Source organism: Podarcis tiliguerta, assembly GCF_965153285.1.
Source record: "Podarcis tiliguerta genome assembly, chromosome: 6".
Classification (NCBI taxonomy): Eukaryota; Metazoa; Chordata; class Lepidosauria; order Squamata; family Lacertidae; genus Podarcis; species Podarcis tiliguerta.
In genome coordinates this window covers 73,517,439-73,536,286 of record NC_139539.1, presented here as the reverse complement: position 1 = coordinate 73,536,286, position 18,848 = coordinate 73,517,439, and the positions used below count along the sequence as shown (strand labels likewise).

General features: G+C 43.1%; 1 protein-coding gene across 6 annotated transcripts; it reads left to right on the top strand.

Annotated features, from left to right (window-relative positions):
* The first annotated feature begins 1,041 nt into the window (after positions 1-1,041).
* RWDD3 (RWD domain containing 3) lies at positions 1,042-17,996 on the top strand. 6 transcript variants are annotated; one of them, XM_083445069.1, is made up of 5 exons: positions 1,042-1,322; positions 6,736-6,783; positions 13,629-14,116; positions 15,224-15,321; positions 15,425-17,996. In XM_083445069.1, exons 1-5 carry the CDS (start codon positions 1,238-1,240, stop codon positions 15,537-15,539), a joined length of 834 nt encoding a protein of 277 aa, XP_083301195.1. In that variant the 5' UTR covers positions 1,042-1,237; the 3' UTR covers positions 15,540-17,996. The 6 variants fall into 6 exon arrangements, with proteins under 6 accessions (XP_083301195.1, XP_083301194.1, XP_083301197.1 ...); XM_083445068.1 differs by having other exon boundaries at positions 1,049-1,322; positions 15,206-15,321; XM_083445071.1 differs by lacking the exon at positions 6,736-6,783 and having other exon boundaries at positions 1,049-1,322.
* Positions 17,997-18,848: the final 852 nt, after the last annotated feature.

Below are 18,848 nucleotides of genomic sequence, written 5' to 3'. Positions count from 1 at the left end.
AGAAGGTGCTGCTGATGGTTCCCTCCTCTGCCAGTGGACCCTGGCCGTGAGCTATTTCTGGCAGGTGGCTGTGTATAACCACCCATTTATTTTCCCACAATGCTCCAGGATGACACTAGCTGAAAGCAGCGGTGGTTGTGAGGATTTTGCGCTGCCTTCAACCGGACTGCCATACGAACAGAAAGTGTGTCCTTGATTTCCCGCTGCCCACACTCTTGCCAATAAGGCACAATCCTGGGCCCTGCCCTGCCCACATATAAATCATGGGCGCAGCATATCTTGGAGCACCTAATTCCCCATGAACTCTCCTAGCTATGAATAACTTCACAGGAAGCCTTGTCTCTATTTAGCTGACAGAGGCTTTTGGTGGAGACTTTCGAGATACGTTCCATATAAGGCCTTTTCTTTTGTAGGTAATGGTTTCAAGCCACCTCACATGATGTTACTACTTGGGTTGGGTTGCCCTGTCTATTTTTGCCATGGATTGCTTTTTTTTATATATAGTTGCCACCTTTTATTTCTCTTTTTATCCAGCCTTTTGTCAAAGGAGCTCAAACAGCTCTTTTCACAACAACCTTGTGAGGTAGCGTAGGCTGATACAAGATGACCGGGCCCAAACACCACACCATTTGAACTCTGTGATGGAGGTGGGGGCAAGATTCGAACTCGGGTCTCACCCTGTTTTACGTGCAGTGCTCTAACCACGATGCCATGTTTAGGACTGAACTACTTTTAGCACTTCTTGGAATTGTTCAAGATTATTTATCTGTGAATTAAAGATTGCCTATCCAACAGAATTCAGTGCCGACAGTGGGCCAGGAAGGTTTCAGATACCTGAGAAGAATGACAAAGTACCATATAACCATAATTTTCCAATTTGCGCACTTTCAGTTTATGTTGTTTCCTATGCACAAGTTTTGTTTAAAGGTCCTTTGTTAAAAATAATAATTCTGAAAGCTTCACACTTTAGGAATGCAGAGCCTCTGGCTGTTCTTATTGTTAAATTTACAGTGCTTTGTCCCGAAGGAACGGGCTTCTTTTCATCACAAAGTACACAACCTTAGTTATTGAGACAACCGGAGGTAACCAGGAATCAGCTGTCAGCGGCAGAAGCCGCATCCTTTGCCTTTGCCTTAATGAGCGAAGGAGGCGGAGCGCCCCCTTGTGGACACGGGACTCCTTTTCAAGCCCGTCCCCGTTTTCAATCCGGGCGGAAGGGGCGGCGCGTCTCTCTGCCATGTCGGACCTGGCTTTAGAGGAGCTCTCTGCGATTGCCGCGATTTACTGCGGGGAAAATGAATGCGAAGTGCTGGAGGTGTCAGGTGACTGTTTCTCAATCCTAGTACCGCTGGCTTAGTGACCCATAACCGCGAGTTTTTGCTGAGAACCTCCTAATCACGACAGATGGGAGCAGCTTTTAGCACACCTGCTTTCAACAACAACAACTCGGGGAGGGAAAAAGACCCGTTTGAAAAGCAGGGGTTCCCATAAAAATGAGGAGGGGGAAATTCTGTGCGGCTCCTGGAGGGCAGAGAAGAAGCTATGAAGGCCACAAAAGCAGCAAGCGGTAGATGAATGCAGCCTTATCAGCCCATCAAAATCAGAATTACTTTTGATTCTCGTTAGCGAAGATGAACTTCCCCCTTTCACCAACCCCCTAGTTTCCCCTCCCCTTTGAAATCGTTGCACAGTTTAAAAATAATAATAATAGGAATGCTTAATCTGTTGTCCAGGTGCCCGTGGTGGCTGCTGCATCAGTTTTTATCCCTACTCTTTCCCTTTAAGAGTACAGTGGTACCCCTGGTTACGTACTTAATTCGTTCCGGAGGTCCGTTCTTAACCTGAAAGTGTTCTTAACCTGAAGCACCACTTTAGCTAATGGGGCCTCCTGCTGCTGCCGCGCCACCAGAGCACGATTTCTGTTCTCATCCTGAAGCAAAGTGCTTAACCTGAAGCACTATGGCTGGGTTAGCAGAGTCTGTAACCTGAAGCGTATGTAAACTGAAGCATATGTAACCCGAGGTACCACTGTATCCTTAAGCATGTGCAGAGTGCCATTGTCTGGTTGCTGATTTTTCCTGCTGTTTTGTACGCAGCCATGGATCAAGGGGGAACGGGTTGCATTTGAGAAGGGTGTGAGCATAATTCAGAGAAAACCCTGGCTGAAGCCCTGGAGAGCACTGCCTGACAGTGTAGACAGTACCGAGCTTAATAGATCCATTGGTGGTACTTAGTATATTGTAGCTTCCTATGTTCCAACAAGCTGGAGACGCAGGCTAGCTTGAGACTTTCTGGCCCATGGTCATCCTGTGAGTTTCATGGCTGAGTTGGGGTTTGAGCCCTAATCTCCCAGGTCCAAATTCGATAAGTCAAGCTACTGCATTATGGGGCCTAAGTTCTTGAGTGCATGGTGGTTTTTAATGGCATAAATAAGCACCAATGCAAAAAATAAATAAATCCAGGGGTAGATACACTAGGTAACTCTTGTTCCTGCTTGCTTACCGTTCTTCTTTTTTAAAGAAAGAATAAAATCAGTGGTTTGATTTCAGCTAGGGCACCTGAGACATTCACGGCCTAGGACCCTCATACCTACGGGACCGCCTGTCCTGGTATGCCCCACGGAGGACCTTAAGGTCCATAAATAACAACACCCTAGTGGTCCCGGGCCCTAAGGAAGTTAGATTGGCTTCAACCAGAGCCAGGGCCTTTTCAACACTGGCTCCAGCCTGGTGGAACGCTCTGCCTCATGAGACCAGGGCCCTGCAGGATCTGATTTCTTTCCGCAGGGCCTGTAAGACAGAGTTGTTCCACCTGGCCTTTGGCTTGGAGCCAATTTGATTCCCCCCCCCTTTCTTTTTCCTTTCTCCTCCTGTGATGAGGCTGCATTTTAATGTTTCAACATTTTAATGTTGTATTTTAATCTTGTTTTTAAGTTGTATTCATTCAACTTGTTTTTATTATTGCTTGTTAGCCTTGGCTGGGAAGGGCGGGGTATAAATAAAAATTATTATTATTACAAGAACTTTTTTTTCCTGATTCACTGCTACTTTCCTGAATAGGCCCACAAACAAGATGTAGTGCGAAACAGAGGTTCAAAAACTAAGTTTGTTGTTTGTTGTGTGTGTTATGTGTGTGCAGGCGCTGTCCTTTTTCTTCAAGTTATGCAGTGTTTCTAAAAACATTTTAAGCAACGTGCTGAGACATTCCCTTGCCTATCTCTCCCTCCATATAAGTTCCTATTCCTTCCCAGAGATACCCCTTTAAATAACAGACAGCAGCTGCAGAGGAGCAGCAAGTGGTCTGACTGCTCACGTAGGCAACATTCATGATCCCAGAACTCCAGTTTTCAGAGCCAAGCGGATGTTGCCTTCCTGTGCGTTTTATTGACGAGAGAGTGGCTTGATGGCGATATATTTTGGCTTAGATGTGTGCAGTGAGATGTAAGCTGATGCCCACATCCAAAATAAAATACCCCTGAGACTTCTCTTGCATTCCTTTATCTGTACTTTCTTGTACAAAAGGGCGATTGTCCGGGATCAGTCAGGTGTTCAGGAAAGATCAAGCGCTTTCTGAGTGAGCCCATTAAAAAATGGCCCTGAGCAGCTAACTAACCTGAGCTGTGTACACACCATACATTTAAAACACCTCCCCCCAAAATCCTGAGAGCTGTAGTTCCCAGCACCTTTAAACTACAACTCCCAGGATTGTTGTTGGTTTTTTTGCCAGGAGGCGGGGAATGTGCTTTATATGTATGGTGGATACACAGCTCTGTTGATGCTATTTGAGAGTCCCTTCCCTCTCTGTCATCTTTTCCCCGCTCTCCATCAACTGATACCTTCTTCCTTTTATGTCAAGCGGGGGAAGGAAATCCCAATTTCCTACTGGATATGCGTTTTTTGAATCTTAGCACGGGGGGAAAAAAATAAAATGATGTAAGTTTTATTTATTTTATTTTTCTCCTCCCAGCTCAAATGTCTGTAAACATGCAAAGTGTTCCCATTCTGTTCCCATCTCTCTTGTAAGCATTGCCCTTGTACCCTGCTTTTCTGTCAACACCTGCTGGCAAGCTGAACCAACGTTCTCCGCTGCTGCCAGTCGCCTCCGAAGACCCCAAGGCTGCTTTGCACGAGTTTACTGTCGGACTGCTAAACATCACAAATGCACATTAAATATGCATCTGAGTATGTTCCAAAAACAGTTCAGCTGTTTCCCCCACTGCGGTGTGCTACAAATGTGTGGCAATTTCTCTGCTAAAACTCAGCATCCCCCGCCCGACCCCCCCCAGAATTGTAAGCTTTTCAAACAGCCTTCCGGGGGGACGTTGATTTCTTCTGAAACCTACGAGGCATTTTTGAATGAGATCAGTAATGGTAGGCAGACTTTTCCTTTAAAAAAGAGCTGGCACATCTTTGCCACCTCTGTCTCCAGTGTGCAGCCATAGCGTGGTGGGTGCATTCTGTGCTGGTCTGTGCTTTGCATGAACTGAGCTTAGAAACCTCTGCAACAGACAGAGTGTTCCTTGGGAGAAAAGCGCATGTGAAGGAAGGGATCCCCGGAGATCGAAAATTTGAAAACCATTGCTCTCAGATACTTAGCCAGATTGGATGATCATGCCTCAAACGGCCATTGGATCGATCCACACAGAACACTTTCACCTCTCCCTTCACTCAAACTGTGGTTAAGCCAGCAATCTCCTAATTAACCATAGTTTCCCATTACATCCAGTTTGAGAAACTATGGTTAACTAGAGACTTCCTGGTTTGTTTACTTACACCAAGAAGTGGCTGCACATGCCCTCTAAAGAACTTGTTCATATTTTGACTTAATAAGCCACTATATCACCATCTGAATGTGGCCCATTGTGACAGTTTATTTTTCCTTGCTTCTGCATTACATGCATACCTAAAAGTTACCCTAAATAATTAATCCCAGACTCTCTTATAATTAATGGTAGCAAATCCAGCTTGGCTTCTTTTTTCCCCTTTGTCAGATTTTTGCTATAAAAAAGTTACACATCTTTACTGTTTCTAACTTTTGACATAGCAGAGAGTCTAATGGGTGTCAATTTTCTGTCACAATTTTTTATATATACCGTATATATATAACAAATTGTGATGAGTAAATGAATGACACTAGGTAGAATTTGCTTGACTTGCTAAAGGCAATAGAAGAAACTGGAGATTTGTGTTCTGTTTTCCAAGAGTAAGTTCTCCAGGTTTAAAGAGGGGATGGGGAGCTGCTTTGTCTGGTGGGCTAGATCCTTATCTCTCCTTATCTCCTTATCTCTCATTGTCAGCCATTTTGACAGGTGATCTGGGTCCCAGTGTAGCCATCTCTGCTCAATGAACAGGAGAAGCTTGCTGTCTTTCTCAAACCGATTGTCATAGGCTGCAAACAAATGCACATTTGATTTATTAACGCATTAATCAGCGAAGGTTTTGTTAATCAGGTGTCAAACCCTATCTTTGGTCTGGTTTCGAATATATATTTTAAAAACTCTATAAATAACTGTCAGAAGAGGATTATAAAAATTAGACGAGAATATGCTTTGGGAATGCAGGCAAGACCTTTTATTTCTAGCATCAAGCTAGAATTTTTTTGTGCCTCCTATTCCTGCAAATGTTCCAGTATGAGATATGTATCAGTTTTGCAAAACATAACTAGTTTTGCTGCTGTGGATCCCAGGAGTGTCTTTGTAGCATCCAAATTAGATTGAATAATTTATGAAAATGCTTGCTGTTAAAATACAAATCGGCTGAAATGTTGCTTACCCATGTTTAGGGTTGGAAAAAATCCCATACGCCTGATCACCGAGGCACTAGGACTGGGCGATATATCAATATATCTCCCAGGACCAGTATGAGGAGCGGACCGCGATGTCGGCTTCACTCAGCAGTATATTGCTGGTGAACCCGCCACCGCTCCTGAGTCCTGCTGCTAGTGACTTTCTATAGTGAGTGCTGCACGAGCGTCTAATAATTGTTTGCTAACAGGCATATCTTTTCTCTGACTCTTAAGACTGGACCCTGCTATTGCTCGATTGTTGCTTTTATCTCCATTTTTTATTTTGCACACTGCCTAGATGTTTCAAATATATTCAGCAGTTTGGAAATGCTAATCAACAAATTATGCCCGTTATTAGAGAGGGTTGTGTTAAAATAAAGGGACGTGAATGGGTCAGAGTAGAGATTTCTGGAGGTTTGCTGGGTATGGGATGTTCTCCCTCCACTCAGTCTGAGTTTTCTGAAGCTTAGGAGTGACCCGCTCAACATGCACCAGGCGTTTTATTGAAAATGATGTGTGAATGAATTTAAATCAGCTAATTAACAAAGGTCTGCTTTACTTTTTCTTGTCTGGCCTCAAAGATTAGTGTTGCCGATAGACCGACATAATTTACTTGTTAATCCACTCTCTCGCCCTCCTCTACGGTTTGCTCAGCTATCTTGCCATAAAACATATATTTGTTCATCAAAATTTGGATTTCTGCAGGTAACGCTCAGAAATGCACAATGAGTGGGTGACACAGAAAGCCGGCAAAAAGAAAAAAAAAGGAGGGGTAGAGAGGGAGCCCTTTCTAGCTGACACCAAACACAGAAAACAATTTGAAGTATGCCAGCACTAAATTTACTGATGATAAGCATGCAGCTGGGGGAAATGAGTGAGAATGTGCTGGGTTTCCAACTTATTAGCACAATAAATGTCAACAGAATGGTAATTTACTGCTCTCTATTTCAGATAGCACCTCTTGTGAAAGAGTCAGGCAAATAGAAGGTGCTATTACAGGTAGGTAGGGAGATTTCTTGTAATCCGCCAACTTCAGCTGCCAGCGGCCCTTCTGAGTCAGGGCTGTTATCATGTTCAGCCTGATATGTCAGTATTATTTTGAAATGTGCAAGAAAAATAACCCGAAAGCAAACTCGAGGTACAAAGGTGGCCGGCCGGTTTTGCATTGCAGGCCGGGGCGCACGAGGCCGGACAAGGAAGATAATAAGATAAAGGACATTGGTTTTGGGTTAAAATAGGCCTCCGCTTTATTGATTGCAGGTGTAAGTAGGCTTTGGCGAAGGCATTGGGTATGTATCTCCTTCCTTTTTTTTAAATTTGCATTTTATTTATTTGTTAACATTCTTATATTACATCAGTAAATGTTGTCATATTACATTACAGGACTTACTATAATTTCTAACATGTATACAAAAATTATATGCAAATTTTATATACCTAGAAAGAAAATGAAGAAAAAAAAGAACAAAGAGAAAAAACAAAAACAAAGTCATCTCCTCCTAATGGATTAATTGGCCGGGTTGACCCTGGATTTCGGCGTACATTGAATCAGTCCTACCAGGAGTGTCATATTAGAAGGTTGCTGTAGCCTAACAGCCCCTGTGTGGGCTCCTGGACAGAGACACCCCCTCGCGGACCCCTTTAGCGGGGTACCCAAAAGGCTAAGAATCCAGCCCAATGCCTTATCCACCATCAAGTTATGATTGCTGGCAAAAACTTCCCAACTGGCCCAATTTGTCTGCAGGAAAAAATATCCTTCCCTGGATTCCAATACAGCAGCTCTACAATTCTGTGCGTCATTGAGTATTCCACGTGGACCGACCCACTCACCTTTGGGCAGGACCAAATATGATGCTCAGGGTGAAGGATCCAGTGCCAAACCCAAATGGATGGCTCAGGCGTGGCCTCTTTATATAAGAAATAGGTGGACCTTACCTGGAACCTGGGTCAGTCAGGTCTGCTGCTGCTGCTGCCATGCCTTCCCCCAGCCTACTTGAAAGTGGTCTGTTCAAATGGGGGATGCCCTGTCAGTTTGCATTTCTTAGTACAGAAAGTATTGATCTGATGTGTGGAGATCTTTCCTATTCTACTTAGTTCAAGAGTGTTCTGGAAGGTTTCTTTCTAGGTGAAAGAAACAGGCAGAAGGTTTCTGATGTTTGGGTTATTCCTTCTGGAAAGCTGAGTACAGCTGGTTTAAACTGGTTCTGCTATCCTTTCTGTCAAGGTCACGCTGACTATAATAGTCAGGCCAGGAGGAGCCTGGGTTTCACACTTTCTCTTTCTGTCACTTTGTTCTGGTGTGGTGTTCTGTTCTGTATGCTATAGAGTTAAGGTTCAGTCTTATTATAAGTTATAAGTAAGTTTAAGTCAAGTCTGCTGCAACTAGATTTCTTATGGACTGTGCCTATCCGGAATGTATTGGATTTGTGACCACTATGCTCATTTGCCTTCAGTAGCAGTAAAGCTCTGCTAGGTGAAGTACAATTGCCTCTGGGCTATTTTTTGGGAACTCTGCAATGTGTTTAAGTTTTTTCCTCCTCACATGATGTGCCTGGCACTCTGTGCGGCCATGGGAGGAGGCGCTGACATCTCTCAGTGGCTGCATGGGGTGGGAAAATGGTGTCAGCAAGTGAAACAGGAGACTAGGGTTGCAGTTTGATATGCTGTAGGCCAGGGTTGGGAAATCTCTTGACAGCAGTCCAGATCATGAGACCTTGAGGCCTCATGATTTAGACAATGGTAGTCTCTCCAAGATCAAACCGATCCATTCTGAAGGAAATCAGCCCTGAGTGCTCACTGGAAGGACAGATCCTGAAGCTGAGGCTCCAATACTTTGGCCACCTCATGAGAAGAGAAGACTCCCTGGAAAAGACCCTGATGCTGGGAAAGATGGAGGGCACAAGGAGAAGAGGACGACAGAGGACGAGATGGTTGGACAGTGTTCTCGAAGCTACCAGCATGAGTTTGACCAAACTGCAGGAGGCAGTGGAAGACAGGAGTGCCTGGCGTGCTCTGGTCCATGGGGTCACGAAGAGTCGGACACGACTAAACAACAACAACAAAAGTCTCTCCAAGCTGTTTCCCCTTCCTGATGCTGCTCTGTGGTTGGCTTTTCTGTATTTGCCTATCAGTCAGTGCCTCTGTGCCCCTCTTGTTTCCTTGAAAGTGCCCATGGAAGAGAGGTGCAATGACTTCCTCTTAGGGCAACACACTCTACTGAGAAGGAGACTCAATTTCTCGGCACGCTGTTCATAGTGCCCAGGGTTGTCGGAACCATTTCAGCTCATGTCACTCACTAAACCGTCTTCGTCTGTTGTTTGGCAGAGGGCACTGAAGCTTGCGAAGCCGTGTCAGCTGTGAGGAAGGGGCGGGAGGCAGGAATCAGACATAGCTCCATTGCCCATCCCATGAAGCCGAGGTAGATCTTGGGAGGTAGGGAAGAGACAAGCCACTTCAAAAGAACTGATCTGAAACTTGGGACTGCTTCGCTGAGTCTTTCAGATCTGTCTCTCCCAACCCCTTCAAAATGAATCAAGTTGACATTTTAGCAACTTTTTGAAGGAATGGGGTGAAGTGGTTGGAACACATCAAAGAAACGATGTAGTGAAGATCTGAAAAAAGAGCACCTTTCATCTTACACCCTAACTTTTTTCTGTTTTAGTAGAAGCAGATGAGATCCTTGTCCCCTCTTAATTTAGCAAAAGCGCCGCTATTGTTTCACGCTGGCTGCATTGCTGTTGGAAAACAGCACAGTACAAAAAAACCACGTGCCGTTCTACTCCTTTTTCCCATTGCCTTTGATTCAGGCGATTAGTCTGATGACAATAATGAAACTCAGCATTTTTATAGCACGTTCCAAGTGTTCAAAGCCTTTCGTGTTGCAGTAATTCTTTCAGCAGCTGTCTAGAAAATAGGGCTGTAATGGCAGCGTTGCCAGTTTAGTGGCTATGACTGAGGGAAGATTTCAACCGGGAGCTTCCTGGTTCGCAGTTTTAGTCATACAGTACCATATACACTTAAAATAGAAGAAAAAATTATGGTACTTTGAAGAACCGCTTGCAGGTCGGTCGTTTCTGTTGGCTTGGAAGTTACGTATTTTCGAGCAAGTTTTGTGCATAACTAGGGTTTCAGTGGATAGTCTGGGATCTTGTGGTCTGGGATCTCTCCGACTTTATTGTGTACTGCCAAAATGCCTGTTGTTATGACAAGTATGGTATGTGTAAAGCAAAGGTTCATAAATTGCCGGGGTCTCCTATAAAGGGTACTGTGAACTCTAAAGACATAACTTAGCTGGGATAGCTCAGTCAGTGGAGCATGAGACTCTGAATCTCAGAGTCATGGGGTTCGAGTCCCCCGTTGGGCAAAAGATTCCTGCATTGCAGGGGTTGGACTAGATGACCCTTGCGGTCCCCTCCAACTCTATGATTCTATGATTCTCTAAGAAGAACTGTGCTAGACCATATCCAGAGTCCATCTAGGCCAGTCAGATGGTTCAGAAAGGTCCACAAATAAGTCATGAAGTCAACGGTGCTTCCTTGTAGTATATTTGTACCCATAGCAACTGGTATTCAATTAGGGGTACCCTTTCTCTCAACAGTATTATTCATTTATTTTATTTTATTTGTAAAAAATATGCTGCTCTACTTCCCAGTTGGGAAACCAGAGTGATGCACAATATAATAAAAACCACCAATGCAAAATAATTTACACCATCAATATCATTATCATATTTTTTTAAAACCCCTCACAATCTTCTAATAGCCATTGAAAGACAAATTTGTGGGGCTAGGCTTAAAACCATCTAAGCCATTCCCATTTGGTAGTAGCCAGTTCCATAAACAGTCAGCCAGTTTTTGCCATTTGCCTTCCCTTGGTTCTGTTTCAATGGCTGGAAACTGGCTCTTATATAAATATAATATCAGATAATTCTCCATCAAACCAAACCTTACAATCTTCTAAGTGAGAGTCATCTTAATTGATTTTTCATTGTCTCCTGAAAATCTGTCTTCTTGTACTGTCTGAACATTAGCTGTAAGTTTTTCTTCTTCTGTGGGACTGGGTTTTATCTTGCCAAAGACTTGTGAACTTTCCCCCTTTCTGAAGCATTAACAAGAATTGTGCAGCATTTGACAACGTTTAAAGCAAAAATTAAACGTTACTGTAAAGCCATCATTTTTTGCTCAAACTGCAAGTTAATGTTAAGCATGCCCTTCAAATTGCCCTCTTACCATTCTTTTTTTGTTTTGCAGAAAGCAGCTTCAGGCAACTGTGATCTAGATATAGGGGGATTAATACCCCCAACATAGGAAGTTAGGGATATTAATCCTTCTTTCTTTGCACTGTTTTCTCTTGAATAATCGTCCTGCCCTATCTGTGTCTGAGGGTCTATTTGCTGTAAATACCGTATTTTTCGCTCTATAAGACACACCAGACCACAAGACGCACCTAGTTTTTGGAGGAGGAAAACAAGAAAAAAAATATTCTGAATCTCAGAAGCCAGAACAGCAAGAGGGATCGCTGCGCAGTGAAAGCAGCAATCCCTCTTGCTGTTCTGGGTTCTGGGATAGCTGCGCAGCCTGCATTCACTCCATAAGACGCACGCACATTTCCCCTTACTTTTTAGGAGGAAAAAAGTGAGTCTTATAGAGCAAAAAATACGGTAGTTTGACACTTAAGCAACATGACTTTCCTCGCATGAGGAAAAAAAAATCAAAGTATTGCTAATTCACCCTCAAAGAGTCCTGGTTGATCTTAACTAATAGTTCTTGATTAGATGGAATCCATATTTGTATTCCCAAGACTTATATTGAATTTCACCAACACTTAAACAGGCCCTTCCACGTTGCTTTCCATTCAAGATCTATTGCTATGAATTCAGGTCCTGGATTAAATTCTTACACGTGTGTTAAAGCACTAATCTCTTCTTTAATCCCTAAACTAAAATGCTTAGGGTAACAATTGGCTGTATGACTTCCCTGTTAGGCACAAAGGACAGAGAAGTACCAAAGGCAGAACTCAGGAACCTTAGTAAGCGTAATATCATTTAGACACTATTTTTCCTTTCCTTTCTTAAAGTTGTTTTGAGCACTCTCCAGTGTGACTTGAAAATGATATGCTTGGCGTGATTACTGATTTTCCTTCGCCTCTTTTGGGAAGTAGCTTATCCAGTTCATATAATTTACATAACAACGTGCCACAATACTTTGCCATTTATATATTGGTTTTTGAATGTCCAAAATGCTTCACTTAATGTTTTATTTACATAACTTATAACTTGTACCTTCAGCATATTTCAGGTTGGGAAACCATGCTAAGAAATATTTGTTTTATTTGTTACATTTATATATCATCTTTTCCTGCAAGGAGCTGAAGGCGATACAGTGGTACCTCGGGCTACAAACGCTTCAGGTTACATACGCTTCAGGTTACAGACTCCGCTAACCCAGAAATACGACCTCGGATAAAGAACTTTGTTTCAGGATGGGAAGAGAAATCATGCTCCGGCGGCGCGGCAGCAGCAGCGGGAGGCCCCATTAACTAAAGTGGTGCTTCAGGTTAAGATCAGTTTCAGGTTAAGAACGGACCTCCGGAATGAATTAAGTACTTAACCCGAAGCACCACTGTACTCATGGTTCTCCCTTCCTCATTTTGGAGACAGTGATTGGCCCAAGGTCACTCAGTGAACTTTATAGCAAGTGGGGGTTTGAACCCGGCTCTCCCAGGTTACACCACCCAACAAATTCATGGTGGAAGCAATATCTTAGTTTCTCAAAAACAGTGTGCAATCTCATACTTGTTTTGTTGTTTTTGTTTTAACTATCTATTTGTGCCTTTACCTTGTATTTTTATCCTGTGAACCCTAAGATCTTATGATGAAGGGCAGTATTGTCAGTCTAATAAATAAAATAAGTAATGGAAACGAAGAAGTAAATCCTATTGATTTAAAATGGATTGCTCCCAGGTAAGTAGATACTGGATTACAATCTTAGTATTTTAGCCACTGCATCAAGGGTGGTAAACCTCAGGCCCAGGATCTAAATGTGGCCCTCCAGGCCATTTTACCTGGCCCTCAGGCTTCTACCCAAATCCTCTCAGGCTGCACCATTAACTGGCCCTGATATTTCCGCTGGTGATATTTCCTGGTTGGCCTATGTTCATGAACTGGGATGATATGTTCATGAACTGGGATTATTTGAGTGGTATCTGACCACATCTACTTTAGCTGTACAAGGTTGCCCACAAATAAATGTGACCCTCAGGCAGAAGCAGGTTATCCACCTCTGCGCTGCATGGTACACTTCACATTTGATGTGTGTTTTGTACTTGGTGGCGCTGTGGGTTAAACCACAGAGCCTAGGACTTGCCGATCAGAAGCTCAGCGGTTTGAATCACCGCTATGGGGTGAGCTCCCGTTGTTCGGTCCCTGCTCCTACTAACCTAGCAGTTCGAAAGCACGTCAAAGTGCAAGTAGATAAATAGGTACCGCTCTGGCGGGAAGGTAAACGGCGTTTCCGTGTGCTGCTCTGGTTCGCTAGAAGCGGCTTAGTCATGTCGGCCACATGACCCGGAAGCTGTATGCCGGCTCCCTCGGCCAATAAAGCGAGATGAGCGCTGCAACCCCAGAGTCGGTCACGACTGGACCTAATGGTCAGGGGTCCCTTTACCTTTATCCCTCTGCAGTACAAAAATAACATTTTATAGTTAAATGAAATATTAATAGATCATTCACGTGTCGTCCCCCCCCCCGAGAGTGAGTAAAGCTTTTTTCTGAGGGTAAGAACAAACAAACAAACAACTGTTGCAAATATGTCTCAGTTGATCATTGCTTTTGGATGCTTTTTCAGAGACAGAAGGAATCTCGTTTAGGATTCAGACCAGCGCAAAAGGACCTTTGGGCGCAGATATATTGTTGAAGCTGTTGTTTCATTTGCCGATTGGTTACCCGTCAAGCCTGCCGAATATCTCTGTTAGCTCTGAGCAGCTTACAAGGACGCAGTGTGCGGCCGTGAAAGGGAGATTACTTGAGGAAGCAGAGAGGCATTTTTCACAGCCCATGGTACACGAGCTGATTCTCTGGATACAGCAGAATCTTAAGCATGCTGTCGAGCGAGCTGAAGCTTCAGTCTGCAGCGGAGAAAGTACTCTATCAACAGACGGACCTGAAGAGGATGGTGTCTGGATTGCCCTTCTGCGTTTAGATCATATGAGAGCGAAGGGAAAATATGTCAAAACAGTAGAAAAATGGTGTGCAGATCTAAAGCTGACTGGAAGACTGATGTTCATGGGCAAGATGATTCTGATTCTTCTTCAAGGAGACAGAAGGAGCATTAAGGTGCAGACATTGCTCTGATTTGCCGGTTCGGTTGCTGATAGCTCAGAGAACTATGTCAGTTCAAATACATTCAGGTGTTTTTTTGTATGTTTGTTAGGCGTTTTGTGAAACTGGTTGTTTTATTAACAGCAATGTCTTTTTAAAGTTTAAGCTCTGTGTCCCGTCCGCCCCCCCCCCGCCGCCCCACGTGCCCTTTGTATTTAGAGCAGGGTTTCCCGAACTTGTGTCTCCCGCTGTTTTTGGACTACAATTACCATCATCCTTAGCTAGCAGGACCAGTGGTCAGGGATAATGGGGATTGTAGTCCACAACTATCTGGAAACCCAAGTTTGGGGAATCCTGATTTATAACAAAATTTAGCATTGGGTTAAGAGGGTCTGGTCAGCCGCTAACTTCAACAGGGAGCTTATTTCTGAATTGAAGAAGAGCCAGCAATATTAAAAAAGGGATAAGTACATGTAACATAACCATAGAGGTAGGAAGGTCGAATGACCCTGTAGACTACTCATAAATGTTTGTTCTTACAAAATGTAACTTCCTATATGTCTTACTCATTTAGGGATTTCTATACCACCGTTTACCAAATGGTCACAGGTTGGTTTGTAAGTTATGAAGTTCGTAAGTGCAGAACACTAAAACAGCAAACTAAAATAATAGCAACAACGGGTTGTTATCCAAAGTAGCGCTAATTACATCCCTGATGGTTTTAAGAAGTTTGTGGGTAGCTCTAGTTAAGAACACCGGAAGACTTGGTGCATCAAATAATAATAATAATAATAATAATAATAATAATAATAGGCCAGCACAACTGAAGCATGTCACCAGCGTTCCCTAATGTATCCCATCATGGGTGCATATTTTCCATGCTTTACATGGAAACACAAGTGTAACGCTGGTCTTGCGACTTCAGGCTTCACCTGGTCTTTCACCTTTAGTCTTAAGAACCTTGAGATTTTGACCAGCGCAATGCTAAGGACAGGCCTCCTTCCCCTTTTTATTTTTTAGCAATAAAGTTTATTCAACAGGCTCTTACAGTTGATGTTTCATGTTCTGATGTTGTGTGGGTTTTTGTGTGTGTGTGTGATTTAGGAATATCTTCTTCTTCAGAAAACCAGCAAGGTGGATGTGGATTCAAGCGGAAAGAAGTGTAAAGAGAAAATGATTAGCGTTCTTTCAGAAACAAAAGCCCAGGCAGCACACAGAAGGTATAATTTAGCACTGTTTCGGCTAGAAAAGCAGCTTTGAATTGATAATTACATTCTGACACGGAAGCAGGCATATTCATGAAGTCTTTCTTGTACAACATAGGTTTCAGGCATTTGAAGTCAAAGAGTATTCAACGCTGGATGAGCTGCAAAATGAATTCAAGGCTGCGGGCCTGGCAGAACTGTTCAGCGAGTTTGTGCTGGCTCGCTTGAAGTAATTCTGAAGCAGGCACATGTGGCTGAGACTAAAACTGTCACTGAACGTATCAAATGGATGCCGAGAGAAGGTAAAATGAAAGGTTTTGGTGGAGGACAGCTCTGAAGTGTCTTTTGCAAAATGTCAGGAAAAAGCTGTCTCCTTGGTAAGTTCTCCTCACGCTCAGAACGGGTGATGTTTTTGATTGTGACAACTCTTTGCTGGAACACTTTGCGTATTAAAGATATTTAAGAACCGTAGGTCAGATGGGAAGCATGGGCAGCACAGAAATCACCCTATTCTTTGGGATCAGGGTGGATTGTTCCTCCTTTCTCCTATAATTAAATGATCTTTTAGAATAATTTGTTTCCAGTGTGATATTTTTTGGGTATGTCTATGTTACTTGGAAAGCCGTACAAGAACCCTCCCCCCCTTCTTTGCACCATATTTTAAATGAACTCTGTTGGGAATAAAGAAAAATGGCAATTGCTTATACCTCATCTCTAGCCTGCTTTTCTGCTCTAGGAGTTCCCAAAGCAGCTTAGGCTGCAGCCCCGTGCACCAACTCCTGGAAATAAGTCCGACCGAACTCAACAGGACGATTTTTCCGAATAGACATGTGTAGGATGGCACTGTTAATTTGTGAACAAGATGTTACATATCCAAGACTGCAGCCATTTTAAGTTTTATTTGCTCTTGTTTAGATTTGGGGAAATGAGGGGAAATAACTTCGCAGAGATGACTTCTTGGTCAAACCCTTTCACGCTCAGGTTTTCATTTACCACCATTCTAATTATGATTATTTATTTTTTTAAAAAAGCCTGTATTTCCCCAACAACTTATTAGCTCAGAGGTGGGGAACATGTAGCCCTCTGAATGTTGTTGGTCTCCAACTCCCATGAGCCCTCTGACAGCAGACATGGATGCTGGGAGTTGTAGTCTTGCATTCTCTGGAGGGCCATTTTATAGCTAGTCACTTCCTTATAGATGACTGTAGCATTCCTATGTCAGTTGTATCACCACCTCCCACAACATCTGGAAAGCTACACATTGACTTCCTTTCTCTAGAAACCTGCATCTGGTTGTGGGTAGCTCTTAACAAATTGTGGTGCATCTCTCCCCCACCCTCTGCATTCGTGATACAGAACGGTGCTCAAACACATACAGAAGGTGGTTGACCTTCTTTGGAGTTCATCAAGCTGTAATGAGCTTTGTGATTTTTTTCTTCATTTCAAAGCATATGGTTGATGTCATTTCAATCCACACTTGCTTATTTACTGCGACAATAGTAAAAAAGAGAGGGGGGAAAAGAGTGGGAGGGGGGAACATCTTTCAGTTTTCTGTGGCAGATACTTAAGCATTTCATCTACAGATGAAATGGGTTTGAAATGGCTCTTCGACATCAGATTTATAGCTCGTGTGTTTCAGATGGCAGCACCTGCCTTTGTGACATTTAGGAAAGAACCATAAAACATGGATGTTTAAAAGAAAGGAGGGGTTGAACATAGCACAACCTTGGCTGGATCAGACTAAGGCAGTGTTTCTAAAACCTTTGATGACTATGTGGTATGCTTCGCCTTCACACTTCAGATGCTATCCTAATACTTTCATCCCTCCATCTCTCTGGTCTCATCTAAAACCCATTATCAGCCAGTACAAGTTAAAGATGCCCTTTCAAGAGATACCATGAAGGTGCCACTGTAATTGCAGGTGAGATGTCTGGTACATGACACCAGTTGAAGATGTGCGATGGAATCTTTGACCCTCCAGGTATTGTTGAATGACAACTTGCATCATCCTTGGCCAGGCATGATGGGGCTGATAGGATTTGAGGTTCGGCAACATTGGAGGGCTGCGGGTTCCCCATACCTGGTCCAAGGAACTACTTTTCTTCCCCAATGTTTCCAGATGAAGAACTGTGAGGGGAGAGAGACTTTGTGCTGGCCATCGGGCAATGGCTTTTTCCACCCACCTTGCCCCACCCTCTAGCCCTAGGAACCCTTCCCAGACCATGACTTTGAGATCAGCAGAAGCAGCTGGGAAGAGAGGAAAGGAGTTCAGGGATATTCAATTTTTAAAAATATATAAATTGTGCATCCTTGTTTCTCAACTTGACCCTTTTACATGGTTTCGTATGTTTTTTTTGGTTGTGACTTGCTGTTATTTTTATTGACTACAGTTTAGGAATTCTTTATTGTAAATGGCTAAATGTAAACTGTTTAATAATTATTTGCTGATATTTTATTATACTGTTTACTATTCTAATGGATTATTGAATATTGCTTTATTTTATATAAGTTGATTATTCTAAAGATCTTTTCGTTACGACTTTTTTTGTATGGGATTAGATTGTTATTAGGTGTGCAATATTTCCTGCCAATTTGGTTGTTCCTTCAGCTTGTCACCTGCCTTGCGTATAGTAATATAGAAAGGCGGTATGCAAATTCAAAGTGAAATGAAATTAAATGTTGCCAAACGAGCTGCTTCTGTGCTCCACGTGAATCAAGCCCTTTTATATACGTACACCTATGTGATCTACCACTTTTCATGGCAAACTCTTCTAACCATACTGTTTAACCAGCGTACAATTTGTTTGCTCCATGGTGATAGTGAGCTTTAACATGGGTGATGCCTAAACACTGTTATCATTTGTTCCACTACATCGCTAGTAGGAAGAAGCAATATCTGTCAGCGCCATCTCTCCAACCTAGTGAATTCAGCACTTGGTGGTGGCTAGGGAACATAGTCAATGCTTTAATCACTTATCATCACAAGCCGTTCCTCCCCGCCCTGTTTTGCTACAAACACGGTGTGCATGTGAGTTCATTCTCTCTCACACAGTTATGCACATGCTACAAATGCAGGGACAACACATGCAACCATTTGGTGTATCTAAGGAAATGTGTCCTTGCAATTCTTTGACGAAGCTCTTGACTAAGTGGCAGGTTCCTGCATTGTTATTTCAGGCTTATTGAGTGGAAGTCATGATGATTAAACCTATTTAGCTTTGCAGTGTCCACATTCTGCCTATTTTAATAAGCATCCTTATGGTCATAAAGCTTTTGCGCATACATGCATGTGGGTCCACAGACGCTGCACAGTTTGCTCCTTACCAGACAGAGGTTCTCACCTCTCACTTATGTTTGTTCCATACGTGCGGATGTTATTGCAAAGTTTGTGGGATTACGAAAAGAACCCAAAGAAGCTAGCATTGAGTGACGTCCATGGCCACTCCTGTCGGGAAATATCCCATGGCAGAATGGATTGCTCAGATCCTTGCTCCGAAAACTTTGCTGTGACATTTCAGGAAAGCTTTAGCCTCTGCGAAAAG